The 19,139-nt window shown below is 43.0% G+C and overlaps 1 protein-coding gene across 1 annotated transcript in view; it reads right to left on the bottom strand.

The window, feature by feature from the left end:
• The window catches only part of LOC109463753 (beta-1,4 N-acetylgalactosaminyltransferase 2-like), a 20,137-nt gene extending 14,621 nt beyond the window's left edge, over nucleotides 1-5,516 (bottom strand). Inside the window, exons 1-3 of the mRNA XM_019760599.1 lie at nucleotides 5,512-5,516; nucleotides 4,822-4,941; nucleotides 384-490 (exon numbers count right to left, since the gene is read on the bottom strand). Coding sequence (XP_019616158.1) covers nucleotides 384-490; nucleotides 4,822-4,941; nucleotides 5,512-5,516 — 232 coding nt within the window. The remainder of the gene's footprint in view (nucleotides 1-383; nucleotides 491-4,821; nucleotides 4,942-5,511) is intronic.
• Nucleotides 5,517-19,139: the final 13,623 nt, after the last annotated feature.

The raw sequence follows: 19,139 nt of genomic DNA, 5'->3' as shown, positions 1-19,139 counted from the left end.
TATATATTCATTATATATATTATATTATATTATATATTATATTATATATATTTTCAGCCAACGTTTAACAGCAATTGACTTACCTTAAATTCTTCTTTCTTATCAATGTCTTTGATATCAAACCATTCAATCTTAATACCTGTGGTTAAGAAATATTTCAAAAAATTGAATGATAAAAACGCTTTTAAATCTTCATTTGTATAAAATATCTATTTTTACGTTGAAACAATCGAATATATTGTAGTGACAGGACTAACATCCAGTTACGATGATCTATTTACATTTTTCGAGAACGTTGGTTAGTAGTTACTTTCATATTGAGTCTTTCTTAGATACAACTCAAACTACAATAACGTCCTTGAACAAAATGAAATGCATGTTACCTTCCAACTTTGTTGCCTGAAGAGGTCGAATGCTAACACCATGAGCTGGGTAACTAATGGGAGACATGCCATGTACCTGATTGAAGACGTAGTTTGCATCCATTTGTCTAAAAAAAACGAAAAAAACGAAAGTGTAGCAAAATACAAATCTTATATTTGTACACATTTTCAATAATACAAGAAGAACAAAAGAAAGCATTTGCTCACGAGCAAATGAAACATATTTCAGTCAATCTTTCTTCCCATTGCAATATGGACTGTTCATATTTGCCAAAACAGTGATTAACCTCCTGTGGGGTTGTTTACAAGATGTCCCCATACAAAATGTCAGGTAATTTAGTTTTGATATTAAGGCACAGCGCCAAAAATTACATTTCTGTCTAAAAATAGAAAAATTATGATTTTACACCATTTTGCATGTTCCCAAGGGCAGGGGTGAGAAAAAATAAGTACATTTTTGTCTCACCTCACGTCAACTATCCCTTGACCTAGTTGATGGTCGTTAGAGCACCATTACTTAGTCCTCAACGACCCTCAGATATAATAAGGGATAGTCAAAGTCTATTTTTGACTGAAAATACAAAAATCATATTTTATAAGATCTTACAGGGATGTATACCAAAGTTGCGAAAAACCATTCTTTCGACACGTGTTCAAGGATCCTCCATACCAAATGTTTAGGTCATTTGGTTTTATTTTTAAGACAGAGGATAAAGAAATTGCATCTTGTCTTAAAATAAAAAAACGCCCATTTGTGTTGTGAACAAATTTCTCTTGGCTAAAGTGTCCAAGGGTCCTCCATACCTAATTCCAGGTCACTTTGTTTTAGTATTTATACACAGGGGCCATAGTCAAAAATAGCAAAAAATGTCCAATATACAAAATGTTAAAGTAGCTCCATTTTGCCTGTTCATGCATCTCACAGTCATAATACCAGATCTTCCGCACATAACTTTAGATTACCAATACCTAAGTCCAATAGCAGAAAACGCTCATTCCTGTACCGTGCAGTCGTGCTCTGGAACGATCTACCATCTGACGTTAAGACACTGTGCGATGTTATCAGTTTTAAGAAAGCCGTTTCAAACAGTAGTAGTGTCACCTGATCCTTGACCCTTGCTCGCTACTTTTAAATTGTTAATATCTATGTGTATTTATTGTTGATGTGGTGTACATGTATGTATGTATGTATTTTTAAATGTTTCTACTATGTTGTGATTATGTCATTTTAATTGTTTGAGCCTTGGAAGATTAGCCCTTCGGGGCTAAAAGGTTTCGAAATAAATGAATAAATGAAATAAATGTTTGAAAAAGTTGTAGAAATGTGGAAAATAGGGGAAAAGTCTCATTTTACACAAATTTTAAGGGGTGTATGTCAAATGTATGATCGGTATTCTTTAAGTATGTGTCCGAGGCAGGCTCATACTAAATTTTGTTTGTTTGCTTGTTTGTTTGTTTAAATGCAACAGTGCATAACAAGTGGCAACCAGGCAGCAACAAGGCTGGTAGCGGCTACCACTGACGCATAAGTGCATAAATACAAGGCATATCAAAATACAATATTACTTAGTACGTACAAATTCAATTCAATATTAAACAATAGCAATATACATACAAAGTACATACAAATTCAATCAATACAGAAGCAATACAATATATGTACAATACGAATCGATAAAATGATCAAAGTTGAAATGGAACGGTTGGAGGATTTTTATTTTCAATTGGTGTTTGAGTAGTCAGGATAAGAGGTGGTGTTTGCATTTTGCCTTGAATATGGAGATGGTGGCCGACCCTGTGACCTCGCTGGGTAAGCGGTTCCACAGTCGGGAGGTGTACAAAAGGGAACTGTCTCTGTAGACGTTTGTTCTGCACCGGAGGATGTGAAGGTGATGAGCGTTCCACAGTCGTCGCTGGGATCGGCTGTTTGCGACTCGGGTAGTCGGGATTAGTTGCTCGAGGTGAGCTGGGACGGGGCCGTTGACAAGTTTGTACATGGTAACTAGCCGATGGTAGTCCCTCCTGGTCGCTAGACTATCCCACCTGAGCTGGTGGAGGATCTCTGAGTAGGGTGTGCGCGCAGCAGAACCCGAAACGAGATGCCAACGTGGTTTTCCACTCGCTCCAGGATCTTGGATGCCGCAGCAACGATATTGGTAAGTAGGATGGAGGCATATTCCAGCTTAGGACGAATAAGCGTGAAATAGACCAGTTCCAGGGCTTTTTGGGAGAATTTACCACGTAGCTTCCACAGGAGTCCCATTGTCCTCCTGGCCTGGTTGGAGGCAAGTTGGGCGTGTTCTGTCCAGCGTAGGGACTTCTCACCTTCTCACCCGATTGCCTGTAGACCATACTGGTCTGTCAGTTGAGAGTCCCAATCAGACTTCTCCAAGCTGTGCGGTTTCCGCACAGCTTTTCGGCTTCTTCAAAGGAAATGTTTGTTCTTTTGGCCAGGATTTTCTTCAGACCGTCAGTCCATCTCATCCTGGGTCTGCCGAGGGGTCTTTTTCCAGGAGGTTTCCACTCCAGAATACGTTTCACGCCCCTCGTGGCTGCCATTCTTTTCACATGACCAAACCACCTTAATTGGCTTTTTTCCACATAGTTGATGATTGGCTCAACCTTTAGGGAAGCTCTGATGGTGGTGTTTCTTATGTGGTCTCTTTTTGTGACTCCATATATCAACCGTAATACCCTCATTTCTGCTGCCTGGAGAATGCTTCTCCGTCTTTCAGTGAGCGTCCATGTTTCACAGCCGTATGTCAAAATTGGCTTTAGTATGCTAGTGTAAATGTGGACTCTCACTTCTGTTGGGATATTACGATCTCTCAACAGAGGGTATAGCGCACCAGTGTTTTTGGAAAATTTGGCTATTCTGTTGTTGATTTCTGTGTCAATGGTGGCAGCGTTATTAACAGTGCTTCCAAGATATGTGAACGTATCAACAGGTTTGATGGCGTGACCATTAACGTCCAGGTCACGAGTTACCAGGTCCTTGCCAACAGCCATGTACTCTGTCTTGTCATAGCTAAGTTTGAGTCCTTTCTCATTTAGACCATCATCCCATTTTGTAGTGAGGGACTGGTGCACAGTAAGACCCAGGTGTGTGTAGGCGGGTACCTGTTCAACGATCTGCCACGAGATGTAGATAGGGGGGAGCTGCACTCTGTTCTGTGGTAACTTAATGCAAATAACTTGCATTTGTCGGGGTGAACCTGGAGACTCCAGTCGTTGAACCAAGTTGACACAATCTGCAGGTCGGTGTTAACTGTACTAACTACCTCCTGGGGAGTAGGCCCCGACTTCGAGAATGATGTGTCATCGGGTCATTTGTTTTAATACCAATGCAAAGGAGCTACATTTTTTTGTCCTAAAATAGCAACGAAGTTCTTTTTCAACACACTTTCGTATTGGAATGTACCGAAATTGTAAAGGACGTTCTCTGGTTGAGTGTCCAAGGTATCCGAATATTAATTCTAAAATTAAAATTTAATAGTTTAATAACAGAGCTCCAGAATATCGTTAAAGAGGTTCATCAGTCACGTAGAGTTAACAGTAGTCTCGTGTTCTCGCGAGACTAGGTCACTCCGTGATCAAGGTGTACAGTCGACACCAAAAATTTGGAGGTACGTCATTTACCTTACAAAAAACAGTCACTGATCGAAGAATTTCTACTAACAGAGCTTCAGAAGCAAAAAATGTACATTTTTTGTTAGAAACCGGCCTGAAAACTAATTATAAGATTAAAATTGTAAATTTGTGTAAAGTGAAATAGTTTGTGTATCACAAATGATGATTGCCTATTTTGTTGTCAGAATTGAAGATGTGGGGCTGTAGCTTAAGATCAAGATCAGTTATGGGCATTTTAACGGTACTGCAGCAGTGTTGTCGCCATATGTATTTTTTTTATCTCATCTTCTAAACATCGAGATAAACGGTTTAAGGAATACCCCTGGACGTACTAATTTAGTAAGAAAACGACGAAAAAAGAATACATTTAATTGCCCCAGCAGCAACGACATATGTCCAAATCTTAGATGCCTTCACAGGTCAGCTTGTGTCTAATCATTTGTGTGTGTGTGTGTGTGTGTGTGTGTGTGTGTGTGTGTGTGTGTGTGTGTGTGTGTGTTTTGCCTTTGTACATCATTTTTTTACAATTGGCAAGGGCTAAAATCAAAAGGTTTAAAGAAGAAACTAGTCGATGGGTAATTTTTTATTTTCTAAAAGATGAAGATGAAAATAAACGACTGATAAACAGTTTCACTTTCAATATTTTCTAGTGTATGGTTATTTATAAATGTTGGTGTTGCCTTTCATTGAAAGGCAATATGCTGCTGCCACACCACGTGGCTACGATATGTTGTTGTTTTGCGATGCAGTTATCCCGGTTATACCGATACAGATTGCCTACAGCAAATATGTCATCATGTACACCTACCGCCTCTGGTATCTCTTCAAACTATCCAGCTGCTGCTGTTGTTTTTTAGACCAATCTTTCGTGGAATAGTAGTCCCAGTGCCAACGGATTTGGCAGTCACATGGTACCTTATTGATTAACCTGGATTTGAAAAAAAAAACAAGTGTAAGGAATCCTGGCATTAGATCATGCATACATCACTCGTTTTTAATCTAGGCAAGGAGCAAACACATTTTGTTCGCTACATAATAGTAGCGACAACTTCTACACACAGAATCCTTTATAGCATTTACAAACTGCATCACTAAAAATCCTGAATTCCGACCGATCGCGTGACGGCCAACAATTTTGTGATAATTTGTCTAGTTATCGATAACTTTTTACTACTTTGACACTTTACATCCTATCGCACAATTTACTATTTTTCGCTTGGCACTCTTTAACTAACTTTATGTGTTTTATTTATGTGCATCATTAAACTCCATTAGCGACACACAAGACATTGGTACAAAATCAAGTATGTAGCTAATCTTCCTGGAGTTAAAGTAATACCAATACACAACAATAGTACAAATACACTACATCGAAATTACAACATTATTTACATACAACATTTAACTTAACATTTGAAAGTAACATATCAACATGTGCCTATGTACGCATGTGCTCTAACAACTCCTGCCTAAACCTACTCTTAGTTGCTGCTTGTACCTCATGTGGCAAAGTATTCCAAACTGTTAAAGATCTATAGATGAAAGTCTTCTTGTGGTGGTAGGATACAGGACATAACTGTTTGTTGAGTACCTCTGGTTGATGTGTAGTAATGAACCTCTGTAGCTGAGAGACAGTGTTTATAAGAATCATTTCCTTGGCAGTCTGCCATGACAGAGACGCATGGAGCTGCTGTACTGGGGTTTTGAAGTCACAATGTAGAACCAGACGAGCTGCTTTGTTTTTCATGACTTGTAGTAGTTGAACATTTTTGTGAAGTGGAGGACCAAACTGGCGAGCAGTAGTCAACGTGTGACAGTGTGAGGCAGTCTACTAGCAGCTTAAGTAATGAAGAGTCCAGGTAGGTGGCACATTTCCTTATCATTCCCAATGCACAGACCATCTTCTTTGAAGTAGCTTTTGTATGATTGTCCCAAGTGAGGCACTCATCAAGAGTAATGCCTAGGAGTTTTGTTTCCTTTACTTGCTGGATGACTTGGCCATTAGAATATAAGGTGAGTACTAGGTTCTTTTTTATTTTTGGTTTACTTCCAACTACCATTGATTTTGTTTTGCCTGCATTGAGAAACAACCTGTTCATTAAGATCCAGTCACTTATGTGTTGTATCTCCTTCTGCAAGGTGGAGTTAATTGTAGAGATTGACGGTGCACATGTGTAAGCGGAAGTATCATCTGTATACATAACTGAGGCAGCCCCCTTTGTGGCTAGAGGAAGATCATTTGTGAATATACCGAAAAGAAGGGGTCCAAGCCAGCTCCCTTGAGGTACTCAACATGTGATATCCCTGAAGAAAGAGTTACGGCCATTGTAGTAAACACACCGCAAGCGTTGTGAGAGGTACCTCTCCATCCATTTAACTGCAGCCATATCGAAACCATAGCTTTGTAGTTTTCACCAACTTTAAACTTGGACACTCAAGTAATACGGACGATCATCATTTGTAGGTAGTTTAAGTGAAGATTAACATAATAAGATAACACTTATAAAAATCAGGACCAAATTTGCATGATGTTACAAGATAGGAATTTGTTTATTTGTTTATTAAAATTTACCAGCACATGCATGGAGGGGGGGGGAGAACAGGTGGGTCACCTTTACCAGCTCCCTCCCCTAATTACATCAATAAAAACAGTATAAAACAGCATTGGATTTAAATAAAGTATGAAAGCAATACATAAATATACATACAAAAATATGGACATGTAATAAATCAAATATCATACTACGTAAATGTCAGCGCGGTCTTAACGCTATGCATGTTCCACACCTGCAAGCCGTAGACCATGTACATATGTTGTCTGTGTCAAAGTTGTACTGGAACTTGTTGATTACTGACTGGACAAGACACTGTTTGAATTGCAAAATGTCAGACTGACTTGTCGCTGCAACCCCCAAGGCCCTAACTGGCGTTTCTAGTTTATTCCATTCGGCCACTAGTCGGGGGATGTACGACATTGCAAAAGTGGAATTTTGCAACGACTGGGAATCAGCATGTGAGCCCTACTACCCCTAATTAGTCTAGTGGAGAATGATACATAGTTCTGCATGTGTAAATCATATACATTGGCCAAGGACTTCACAAAAAGCATAATGTCAGCAATCTCTCTCCTGTGCGAAAGCGGTAACATGTTGAGATACTGTAATCTGCCCTTATAGTCGAGGGCACGAGCGCCTGCATCTGCACTTACAATAAACCTGGTTGCCCGCCTTTGCACACCCTCCAACAGGGACATGAGGTTATGGGACAGGGGTGACCATATCTGACAGCAATATTCTAGCACTGGTCTAACCAGTGTTACATATAGGGACTTACGTACCATCAGACTGGATTCGTAACCAACTGTGCGTATAATGAAGCCGATCATAGAATTGGCTTTCGCCACGATTTTCACAATATGACTTTTCCACAACAGGTCAGATTGGGCTAGAACTCCCAAGTCATTCATGCTATTAACTGTATCTAGGGCGACATCTGACATGTGGTAGGTGAAAGTTAATGGGCTCTTTGAGCGAGTTAACCGGAGAACCATACACTTAGTTGGGTGGAAAGACATTCCCCACTGAAGACTCCACTCATGCATGAAAGAAATGTCATTCTGTAACTTATAACAGTCATCAGTGTTACAAATTTCTCTGAAGCATTTAGAGTCATCTGCAAACAACGCTACAATGGAGTGTTTAGCAGTGCTAGGTAGATCATTGATATATAGTAAGAATAACATTGGCCATAAAATTGAGCCCTGAGGGACACCAGAGGTAACAGGGAGCCACTCGGAGTGACGACCTTCGACTTCCACACGCTGCCTTCGGCTAGCAAGGTACGAGTCGAACCAAGACAGGAGATTACCATTAAACCCATACATCTGTAGCTTATGAAGCAACAGTAAATGCGGAAAAAGAAGCGAATCTATCGGAAGTACAAAAGGACGAAAAGTCCAACTCTGTTTACTACATTTAAACACATCCGCAATTCCTGCACAAATTTGATCAGGAAAGCCAAGTTAAACTATCGACTCAGCCGGTGTCTCGATCTCGCAAACCCGACTACAAATCCTAAGAAGTGGTGGTCAGTCTCCAAAGAAATTTTTCTCGGCAAAATTGATCATACAATACCATCTTTGATTGACAATGGATGTGTTATATCCGACGATAAGGCCAAAGCTGATACTTTCAATCAGTACTTTGCGTCACAAACATACCTAAACACAATGGGTGCCTCTCTTCCCCAATTTGTACCCAGGACTGAGTGTACTCTTGATTGTATTACTTGTTCTCCAGCCGAAGTTTATCAAGTCCTGTGTAACCTTGACATAAGTAAGGCCACAGGGCCTGACGGTATAGGTAATAGACTGCTTAAACACATTGCCCCATCCTTGGCTGAACCATTGTCCAACTTGTTTAACTTATCAGTTCAAGGTGGTTGTTTTCCAACAATTTGGAAGCGATCTCACGTAGTTCCAATTCACAAGAAAGGCGACAAACAAGACAAGATAAATTACAGGCCTATTTCTCTTCTATGTTGTATATCGAAAGTCTTTGAAAGAATTGTTTACATGCCACTGTCTTCTTACCTCCTTGAAAACAATCTGCTTACTGATCGGAACTCTGGGTTTTCCCCTGGGGACTCCACAATAAATTCATTGACATATCTAACTCACAATGTGCATCTTGCACTTGACAAAGGACTTGATACACGCGCTGTCTTCCTAGATATATCCAAAGCGTTTGATAAAGTCTGGCACGCGGGGTTAATTTTCAAATTAGAGCAACTAGGAATAACCGGATCTCTTCTAGCTTGGATCTCTTCTTACTTAAACGACCGACAACAGCGTGTCGTGATTAACGGCACCTGTTCTGATTGGGCGCCTGTTGATGCGGGCGTGCCACAGGGCTCGCTCTTAGGCCCGTTGCTTTTTCTCGTTTTTATTAAGGATTTAGTGGATGACTTGGTAACAGACGGCCGTCTATTCGCCGACGATACTTCACTGACCGAAGTTGTTAGAGATCCTGTTATTTCAGCTGATAGACTAAATCATGACCTCAAAATAGTGGAAAACTGGGCAGACCAATGGCTGGTGACCTTTAACCCACTCAAAACTGAACTTATTACATTTTCATCCAAACGTATAAAAATTGCCCACCCACCATTGTATTTTAAAGGAGTTCAGTTAATGGAAGTCCCTTCCCACAAACACCTCGGCCTACATCTTACCCCTAATCTATCATGGTCATTACATGTTTCAATTATAACTGCTACCGCGATGAAACGGATTAACCTTTTAAAAGAATAGTATCCTTTGTTCCACGAAAACTCTTGAAACCTTATAATAAAGTAATGATAAGGCCATTACTGGAGTATGCCGACGTTGTTTGGGACGGATTAACTGGTAAAGACTCTGACTTAATTGAATCTGTTCAACTCAATGCAGCTCGGATATGTACTGGCGCAATGAGAGGAACAAATAGTAATAGCATCTTGTCTGAGGTTGGCTGGGAAACCATGTCATGTAGGCGTCAAAAGCATAAACTTGTAAACTTTTATAAAATTATCAAAGAATTAGCACCAAAATACTTACAGGAATTGGTACCACTACAAACCCGTGACTCCACCCCCTACAGTCTCCGTACTGATCAGAATTACGTCTTAATTCCTGCTAGAACTGAGAAATTCAAAAGATCTTTTCTGCCTACTTCCATTGTTTCCTGGAATAACTTGCCATTAACTACACGAGCATCAACATCAATTGCCATCTTTAAAAAAGAGTTGGAGACGTTTTATCACAGCCCTCACACTCAACCTCACTTCTCCCACGGTCCGAGAAACCCAGCTATCCACCTTACCAGACTCAGACTCAACCGCAGTCAGTTAAACTTTCACCTGTTCCAACATCAATGTGTGCCCAGTCCTGCGTGCAAATGTGGTCACTTCAACGAAACAGCTGTACACTACTTCCTACACTGCCCACTGTACACTGACGAACGCATTGACATGTTATCATCTCTAACTAACATTCTGCCATTTGACACAAACAACGTCACCGACAACACTTTATGTTCAACCATTCTCAGGGGTAACCCCTCATTGTCGTTTGTCAACAACTGTAACATATTTGATGTGGTTTTCAACTTTATTTTGCAGACAGGACGTTTTGTTTGATTTAGTTGATTCATTTTGATTTGTACACCAGCCTACTATGTACCCTTGTCATTTCTTATTATTATTATTACTTTGTTTTATTGTATCCTTTTATGTGTGAGGAGAGGGCTGAGATAAGTTTTATAACTTTTTGCCTCATCCTCGGAAAATAAATGTGAATAAAATAAATAAATAAATGCGGAACAGAGTCGAACGCCTTAGCAAAGTCCAAAAAGAGCATATCGACTTGCCCGCCACGATGAAGGATGGAGCCTACACTGTGGTAAACCTCAAGTAGCTGTGTGGCAGTTGAACGCCCCTTTATAAATCCATGTTGCAGATCGTGAATCGAATCATGCAGAATTGGGAATACCATATCATACATGCATCTCTCCATGACCTTACAATATACAATAAAGAAACCGGCTGATAATTAGATACATCTTGCCTGTCACCCTTCTTATAAACAGGTGATACGTGTGCGTCTTTCCAGCACGACGGAACAACACCTGCGCTAACAGATTTGTTAAACAGTAAGGTCAGAGGGACTGCAAGTACCTGGGCACAATTCTTCAACACAAAGGTGCCCCCTGTTAGCAGGTCGAAGCACACGGGACCGTTCACTACTGCACACAATGCCGGTTCAGTCAAAACAACACCGTGACAAGATTGTAGGTCTGCGCTTTCTGAGCAAAGACACCATTCAGTTCAAGGATGTCCTCGAACTTGTGCAAAAACATGGGGCACAACGAGGGGACATTAAAGGCATCCAGAACAAAGGCAAGGGGGTTTGTGAAGTAATGTTCACCTCGCAGGCGGCTTTAGCCAAAGTCGCACCTACGCTGGCACTTGATACAGCAGTGGACTGCGAACTGTTTTGGAAGAACTTTACTGTGGTCACTGCCATCGGCATTCCAATGGACATGGATGACAATTACGTTCGTCACCGTCTCCAAGCGTATGGGACCATAGATGCGTCCAGACTCCTGACGTATGCTAACCTAGGCTTCCCAGAAATTCTATCAGGCACCCGGCAATACCGTATCAAGCTCAAGGAACACATACCTGGCTCCTTCCGTATAGGGAACGATCTGATAGGCATACGGTATTCTGGCCAGCCGAAGCTGTGCCATAGATGTGGCAGCGAGGAACACTTTGTTGCTGACTGCACAGCTGTAAAATGCAACAAATGTTGCGAAATAGGGCATAAGGCGGATGTGTGTGTGTTAACGAGATAAAATGCAATATCTGCAGAGAAACAGGCCACGCTGGCAGGACGTGTCAGCTCAGCTTTGCCAACAGGTTGAGCATGGGAACGTCGTGGGCGAAAGCTGTAACCGCAAGCACTACTTCTGAACACACTAAGTCCAGTGGCCCAGCAGAAACAAGTCCCACTGAGACCTCCTCCACTGCCAAGTCCGGGGATGCGGCTCGGCCTGCCGAGGCTGATGGCGGGGAGGAACAAGATCTGGAAGGAGCGAAAGAGAACGAGAACGAGGTTTCGATGGGTGCCAATGAAGAGGAGGGTATGTTACCCAAGTTGCCGTACTTCACCAAAGCTCTCCCAGGTGCTGGGGACACTGCGCAGCAGACTTCCCCTAAACCCGGGACGAAGCCTCCACGTGAACATGTGGTGAAATCTAACTCACCAGCCAAAACAAAGGTCAGCAAGGCGGCACCTACGACAACCGACCTTCCTGATGAAGCACAGACCCTCCCCAAGCTGTTGAAGGGCACCCTGAGTCTACACCTCTTCCAGAAGAGGGGGGTAGCAAGTGGATGTCCGATACAGAGGATACGGAAATCGCCCAGTCAGCCGATGGTCTTTCCCTCAAACTGGATGAATCTGGCGATCACATCTCTGAGTACTCGTCAGAAGATGAGAGCGCCATCAAACGACCTCTGTCAAGCCCAAGTGAGTCAAGCCCAAGTGAGTCGGAAGACTCCAATACAACACGACGACCCGACAAAAAGATCAAGAAAGAGGCAGGCAAGACGGCAAAGGGGACAGGCAAAGTGTCCCCCCTTTCTGGTAACCGCGAAGTGACCTATAAGACCAAAAGTGCCCCGTCCTCGCGGAAAAGGGGGAGGAAAGGTGCCAAGTAACTGACATAATGCTCGACCACATTCTGAAATTGATTTGGTTTTTGCTCCTAGTCGCTCTGTCCTTGCGAATAGGAACTAACAATGTGCCAACACAAGCTACTCATCTCGACCTGACTATGCAGATGAATCCCACACTGAGCCATAACACAACGTGTGACCCTGCGTCAGACATGTCCGAAACTCTCCTGAATTCAAACTCCAAAAACCTACTGACAATAGCACACCTCAACGCTCGGAGCTTACTTCCTAAGATAGATGAACTCAGATCCTTATCATGTACCATGCAATTTGGCATTTAATGCATAACTGAGACTTGGTTAAGCGATGAAATAGCTGACAGCGACATTGCACTGGAAGGATACCAGGCGCACCGCAAAGACCGAAACAGACGCGGAGGTGGCGTTATGATTTATGTCAGTGATTACCTGTACAATACAAGACGTTGTGATCTGGAAACTGATGAGTTAGAATCTATATGGTGTGAAATTACAAAGGCCAACACGAGTCTTCTAATCAACTGTACATTCGGCGGATGACACTTTCTTCGACTCTTTTGAAGGTCAAGTGCGACTAGCTACGAACCAAACACAGTCTATTAAAGTCATTCTTGGAGACTTCAACGCTAAGAACAGCAACTGGTTAAGCTAAGGTCCCAATTGGGAAAAGGGGCCCTGGCGGGTAGTTCCCGGGCTGTTTTTTACCACTTTCGGGCGGGACCCCGACGTGGCCCCGCGGGGCACCCTGCGGCTACCGGGCTATTTTTTGGCCCGTCGGGGCCCCGATAAGAATTTAATTCTGAGTTAAATTCTACCCGGGCCCCGCTGACAAAAAGACGCCGTGACCTCATCGTGAGAACACCGAGAGGTACCCCTCCGGTTGCCGGCATTCCACCGGGACACATTTCTTACGTCACAGACCAGATGAACAGAATAAAGGTGTGTACTTCGTAAACCCGGGTAAAATGTGTGACCTCACAGATCAAATGATCACAACAAATACGTGAATTCTGCATTACGTATAGGTCAATACAAGACATCGTCAGAGAATCTGCTGGGTACCTGCCGGGTGCCTGCCGGATACCGACCAAAGAGGGTGACAAAATTTCTAACAAAATGCTACTGAAGGAAACTTTCAATTGTGACCACGACAGCCGATGCCCGCTCGACTCCTGAACCCGGCCGGGGCCAGCCGGGGCTACATCCCCGACGGGCACCGTCGTAATTGGGACCTTAGCTATAGCCAGCAACACGACTGACAACCCGGGGCGTCAACTTGAAAACCTCTTCTTGAATCATGGACTGGAACAGGTGCTTCATGAACCGACTCGGGGAGGGAACCTACTTGATCTGATAGCGACTTCTCATCCAGCAAAGTGTTACCAGACGGGCACACTAGCGCCTCTTGGCGACTCCGACCATCTAATAACGGCCACAGCGCTTACCATACAGGCAAGCCAGCACAGCGGTAAACGTCTAGTCTGGTTATACGACAAAGCTGACATCGAGGCCCTTCATCAAGACATCGCAACAGCCCCCTGGGATTTAAATCTTATCTTCGACTCTATGGATGACATATGGGACTCTTGGTACAGCATGTTTATTGCCATATGCAAACGGCATATTCCTCACAGCTAAGCCGTGGATATACTCCAATAAACAAATCCGAGCCGCTATCCGTAGAAAACACCGCCTGCACTCCAGGGCAAAACGGCTGAACACTGAGGACGCCTGGGCCACTTACAGAAGACAAAGAAATCTTGTGACCAATCTCACAAGAAGGGCGGAGACAGTATACATTGAGGATCTCGTGAATGACGTGGAGACCGGCAAGACCAGGCGGTTCTTCACTTATGCCAAATCTGCACTAGGAACGACCTCAACTGGCATCCCGGCCCTCCAAGTCGACTCGGTAATACTAGAAACCCCGGAAGCGAAGGCCAATGCTCTGAACGATTTCTTCATCAAACAGACAGACCTTCCTGGCAGAAGCGATCCAACCCCGACGTTCCAACCTACCACTGTTCCTGAATCTGTTCTAGACTCGCTTCAGTTGTCAGAGGAAGAGGTACGCCAACAACTGCGCACCCTGCAAGTCGGAAAGTCAGGTGGTCACGACAAGATCACTCCGAGGCTATTACACCTAGTTGCCGACCCGATATCAGTTTCTCTAACTCGTCTGTACAACAAATCTCTCCTTCTTGGCCAAGTTCCTACAGACACGGCGGTCAATTTCTAGGGTAAAGTTTCCAATTCTAAGGAAGGGTATCAGGTTACCGGGGTTCCACGCGCGGCTTCCGTGGAGCCAGTCTTAACGGTAAATATTTTGTTAAGCAATAATGAACAGTTTTACGGGGACTCTCTTGTCCAAATGTGATAAAATCCGCACTGCATATACCTCAAATGTTTTTTTTTTTATTACAATGCTTAAATGTGTGTGAAATCACCCTCCACGTGTAGAATGCTTATTCTAGAACAATCGACGTCAATAACAAAACAAGTGATTTAAACCGACCCCAAATCTCTCAGAAAATTCCATATTTTTGCATTTTAGAGATCAGTATAACAAACTTAAGATTTGAGTCGGACAGTTTTCTTTATTTCAAAGTTAAAGTGTTGGTAAGGTTAAAAAATTCGCCAAAAATGCACTTTTTCAACTTCCAAGACCGATAATTCCAGAACGCCGCCATCTTTAAAAAATCCGTCCGACACAAATCGAGATTTTTATCTTACCTACAATTTAAAACGTTTTTGAGGTAAATTGAATTTGTTTTTCTTGCGGTTTAAATACCACGATTGCACGCATGTCAGGTCGTGTGAGTAAGTGCAGGGAGTAACTTATATCCCCGTAAACAACAATAACAATCGTCAAGGTCACACACGATAACGGCAGTAGCTTCGTTACATGTTACATATCCACTATAAAACAGGGCATAGATTTACTGTCCCGAAATCGGTTTATATTTGTGAAAATGTGGATTTTTTTACTGTTAGGCGGCACCCATGTAAAACCGGGCTTGAAGCCGCGGGTTTACTGTACGTGACCGCGGGTAACCCCGGATCGAACGAACGTTCGGTTCGATTGACGTCATATCGAACATGATTCGATTCGAATGACGTCATATCGAACATGATTCTGTTCGATAAAAAGGCTGGAATATTTGGGCCCAAATTTGACCATCGTGAGAATGGAAAAAGGCTAACGTAACACCCATTCACAAAGCCACCTCACAAACAACTACAGGCCCATATCCTTGCTCAGCACAGTCTCAAAAGTTCTAGAGACACTTGTTAACAAACGTTTAACGGATCATGTCAACCGGATATTAACTGACAACCAAAGCGGGTTTCGACCACTTGGCAATACAACCCTCCAGCTGACTCGACTGGTAGAGGAGTGGACTGATGCAATGGATAAAGGAGAAATAGTGGGCTGTGTATTTCTAGACCTTCAGAAAGCCTTTGATAAGGTTTGGCACGCAGGACTTCTGTCCAAACTAAAAGCATATGGAATCAGTGGACTTATGCATGACTGGTTCTCCAGTTACCTCTCGGACAGACAACAACGAGTGGTCATCCAGGGTGCAACGTCTGCATGGAAGTCCCTATTAGCCGGAGTACCGCAAGGTTACGTCCTAGGACCAACGCTTTTCATCCTTTACATCAATGACTTTGCCACCAGCCGTACACAATGTCTGGGCAACTTATTTGCCGACGACACATCTCTGTCATTCTCCCATCATTCTGTTCATCGCGTAGTTGCAACACTGAACCGAGAGTTGAGTACTGTATCGACCTGGCTTTCTACATGGAAACTAGAAGCCAACATAGACGAGTGCAAAGTCATGTTCATTACAACTCGTACTCTACCACAACCGATTCCCCCTGTGACCCTAGGAGGAACTGTACTGCAAGTTGTCACCAGCCACAAACACTTAGGCGTCACTCTCACGAATACCCTGTCCTGGTCACAACACATCGAGGTCATCTCTACAAAAGCAAGACGTTCTTCAGGACTGTTATGTGCCCTAAGAAGGAAAATTCCCCAAAACTTACTGCTCCGGCTGTACATCACCATTACAAGACCTACGTTAGAGTACGCGGACATTGTCTTGGCTGGCCTCACCTTACGTGACCAAAGGACTTTAGAATCTGTTCAGTACCAAACAGCCAGGTTTACCAGTGGTCACTTTGGGATCCCATACCCTTCCTACAATAGTCTCTACACAGAACTGTCTCTACCATCTCTCCAGTTTCGACGCAAGTTTCACACTGCAGTAACCATGTACAAACTGCTGAACGGTCGCTGTCCTCCACACCTGCAAAGTCTGCTACCTCACCTGAAGGTGAAAGGTCAGGTGAGGTCACCTGACGTTCTTTTTTCTTGAGCTCGCCAGAATATGCGTTCTGGTGGCTCATTAGCGGTGAAAACCGCACATTTTCCAGTTATTTTGATTCCTAAGTTTTATAAGTGATCACTGACTGTCGTCGCTGCCTTGAAGTTACCCGTTTTCTTCCCTGTGAGAGTTTTGTGGCTTCTTTTCGCAACCAGTGGGAGGGCGAGCTACGCATACAGCAAAGATGGCGGCTCGTGAACGTGACGACATTTCAAGGCTCCAAGACACCAACCTTTGGATCAAAATTGACGCAGTCGGTATGCCTAAACTTTCTGAGTTCGATGTAGTTGAAGCTTTATACAATACGGTGCGAAACGAGATGACGGATGCCATAAAACCCGACGAAATATTAGGGGCGCAGTACCTTAGCCAAAAACGCACCTGGGTAATCAACTTTTCATGCCTGGATGCTAAAGCTAAAAGCGATCAGTGTCGGTCGCGTCGTCGTCGGCACAGGGTCTTTCGGTATCCTGGACTTTCAAAAGACAGGATTAAGGAAAGCTGAAACCAGAATTTCAATTCATGGAATCCCACATAGTGTGTCTGATGAAGAAGTAGCTCAGTGGGTGGACTCTCGGGCTGAAAGGCTAACAGAGGTTAAGAGGCATCAAAAGAAGAACAGGAATGTTGACTCACCCTTTCAGAATCTGTATTCGGGGCATAGATTTTGCTACGTCTCTAAGATCATTAACCCGTTTCCGCGCTACTCCACTTACAGTATACCTGATCCTACAGACACTGATTCTTTAATTGATATAGAAGTGACTGTGTTCCATGACGGTCAATCTATCAATTGCAAATCCTGCAAAGCCGTGGACCATGCATTCCACGAATGCCCTCACCGCATCACCTGCTACATTTGCGGAAAGAAAGGACACACGAAAAAGTAGGTGCAGAGCCGATAAAACTATTCCATCTCGTGAAAGCAGAAAAGATATTGATCAGTCAGTAAGTGCTGGACTTAAGGCTGCAAGGGAAGCTTCCAACCCTTCCTCCCGCCCTTACTCGACTAGATCTACCCGTGAAACAGGCAATGATTGCCACAGCGGAGACGAGCACAGCGGTGACTGGGCTTCCTGTGATCCGGACGAGGCTGCTGAAGCTGTAGAAAGCCCTATAGATGTGGAAGACAGCGAAGACGAAAACACTGGAAGAGGGGCAAAAGCAAAACCCCCACAAGAGGAAGCAGGGCTCTCTGATGGGTCCTATCAGAGGAGACGAACGCGCTCATCGCGTCCAACGTCGACCAGCACCGAGAACACTGGGGAGCGTGGTCTACGACGCCAACCTGTGTCAACAAGGTCAGCTAGAAAGAGAAAGAACGTTCTTACTCCACCTGATAAGACAAAGCCGGACAAACTTCACAAAGACGATGGTCGCTTGGACGATCAGAGGAGAAGGAAAGACAATGGATAGTTACTGTAGCTGAACTATCTTCCACCGACACCTATGGTACGACTGCTCACCATCAATACACGAGGTTTAAGGAAACGAACGGTACGACGAACTGTTTTTCAATTTCTTAAGTCAAAAAGATTGACATTGTACTAATGCAAGAAACCTATATAACAAGTGATGATTTTGAATTGTGGACGAAAGAGTGGGGTGATAAACTTTTTGCCCATCCCAGCACACGTCACAGTAAGGGGCAAGTTATTCTTATATCTAAACATTTTGACTGTAAAAACATTGAGTTCATTGATATTTCTGACCGTATTATCGGTGTACGATTTACGTCTCAAAATGAAAAATTTGTTTCAACATTTATGCCACAAATGCTGTGACATGTAAAAAGCTGTTTCTCTCCCAAGTATCGAACATGATACAAAAATATTGTACTGATTTTGAACATGTACTGGTTGCTGGAGATTTTAATACGACCCTTAACAACTCTCTCGATAATATAGCGGGAAGGGACCACGACAGCACAGAAATGACAATTTTGAATAATATTTTGAATGAACATGACCTTGTTGATATATGGAGAACATTTCATGGTGTTGAAAGAGAGTACACCTGGTCCAAAAAGAATCCATTCATTGCTAGAAGACTGGACTATATCTTTGTTAATGATTTGTTATTTGATAAAAGTACCAGCTGTGAGATTTGGTCCTTTCCATGTAGTGACCACAGAGCAGTCATGATGGACATGTGTGTGACCCAACAGGATAAGGGTTCATCATACTGGAAATTTAATAACTATTGTATGATAAAGCTTATGTAGACAGTGTTAATCAGATTATTAAGAATATCGAAGATGGCCTAAATGCCTCGTCGATCGAGAACAAACAAATGATGTGGGATTATTGTAAAAATAAAGTTAAGATGTTTTTCGATTGACTACGGCAAACAAAAAGCTAATGAAAGACGCATGACTAGCAAAGTTTTAGAAGAAGATTTAATGAGACTAGAAAAACAACTGGCCACTGATCCAAATAATGCAACGTTACAGCAACAGGTGTACAAAAAGA

The sequence above is a fragment of the Branchiostoma belcheri genome, unplaced genomic scaffold (genome assembly GCF_001625305.1).
Source record: "Branchiostoma belcheri isolate BF01 breed outbred unplaced genomic scaffold, Haploidv18h27 scaffold13, whole genome shotgun sequence".
Lineage (NCBI taxonomy): Eukaryota > Metazoa > Chordata > Leptocardii > Amphioxiformes > Branchiostomatidae > Branchiostoma > Branchiostoma belcheri.
Note: the sequence above shows the minus strand (reverse complement) of the source record. Positions and strands in the feature narration are given on the sequence as shown.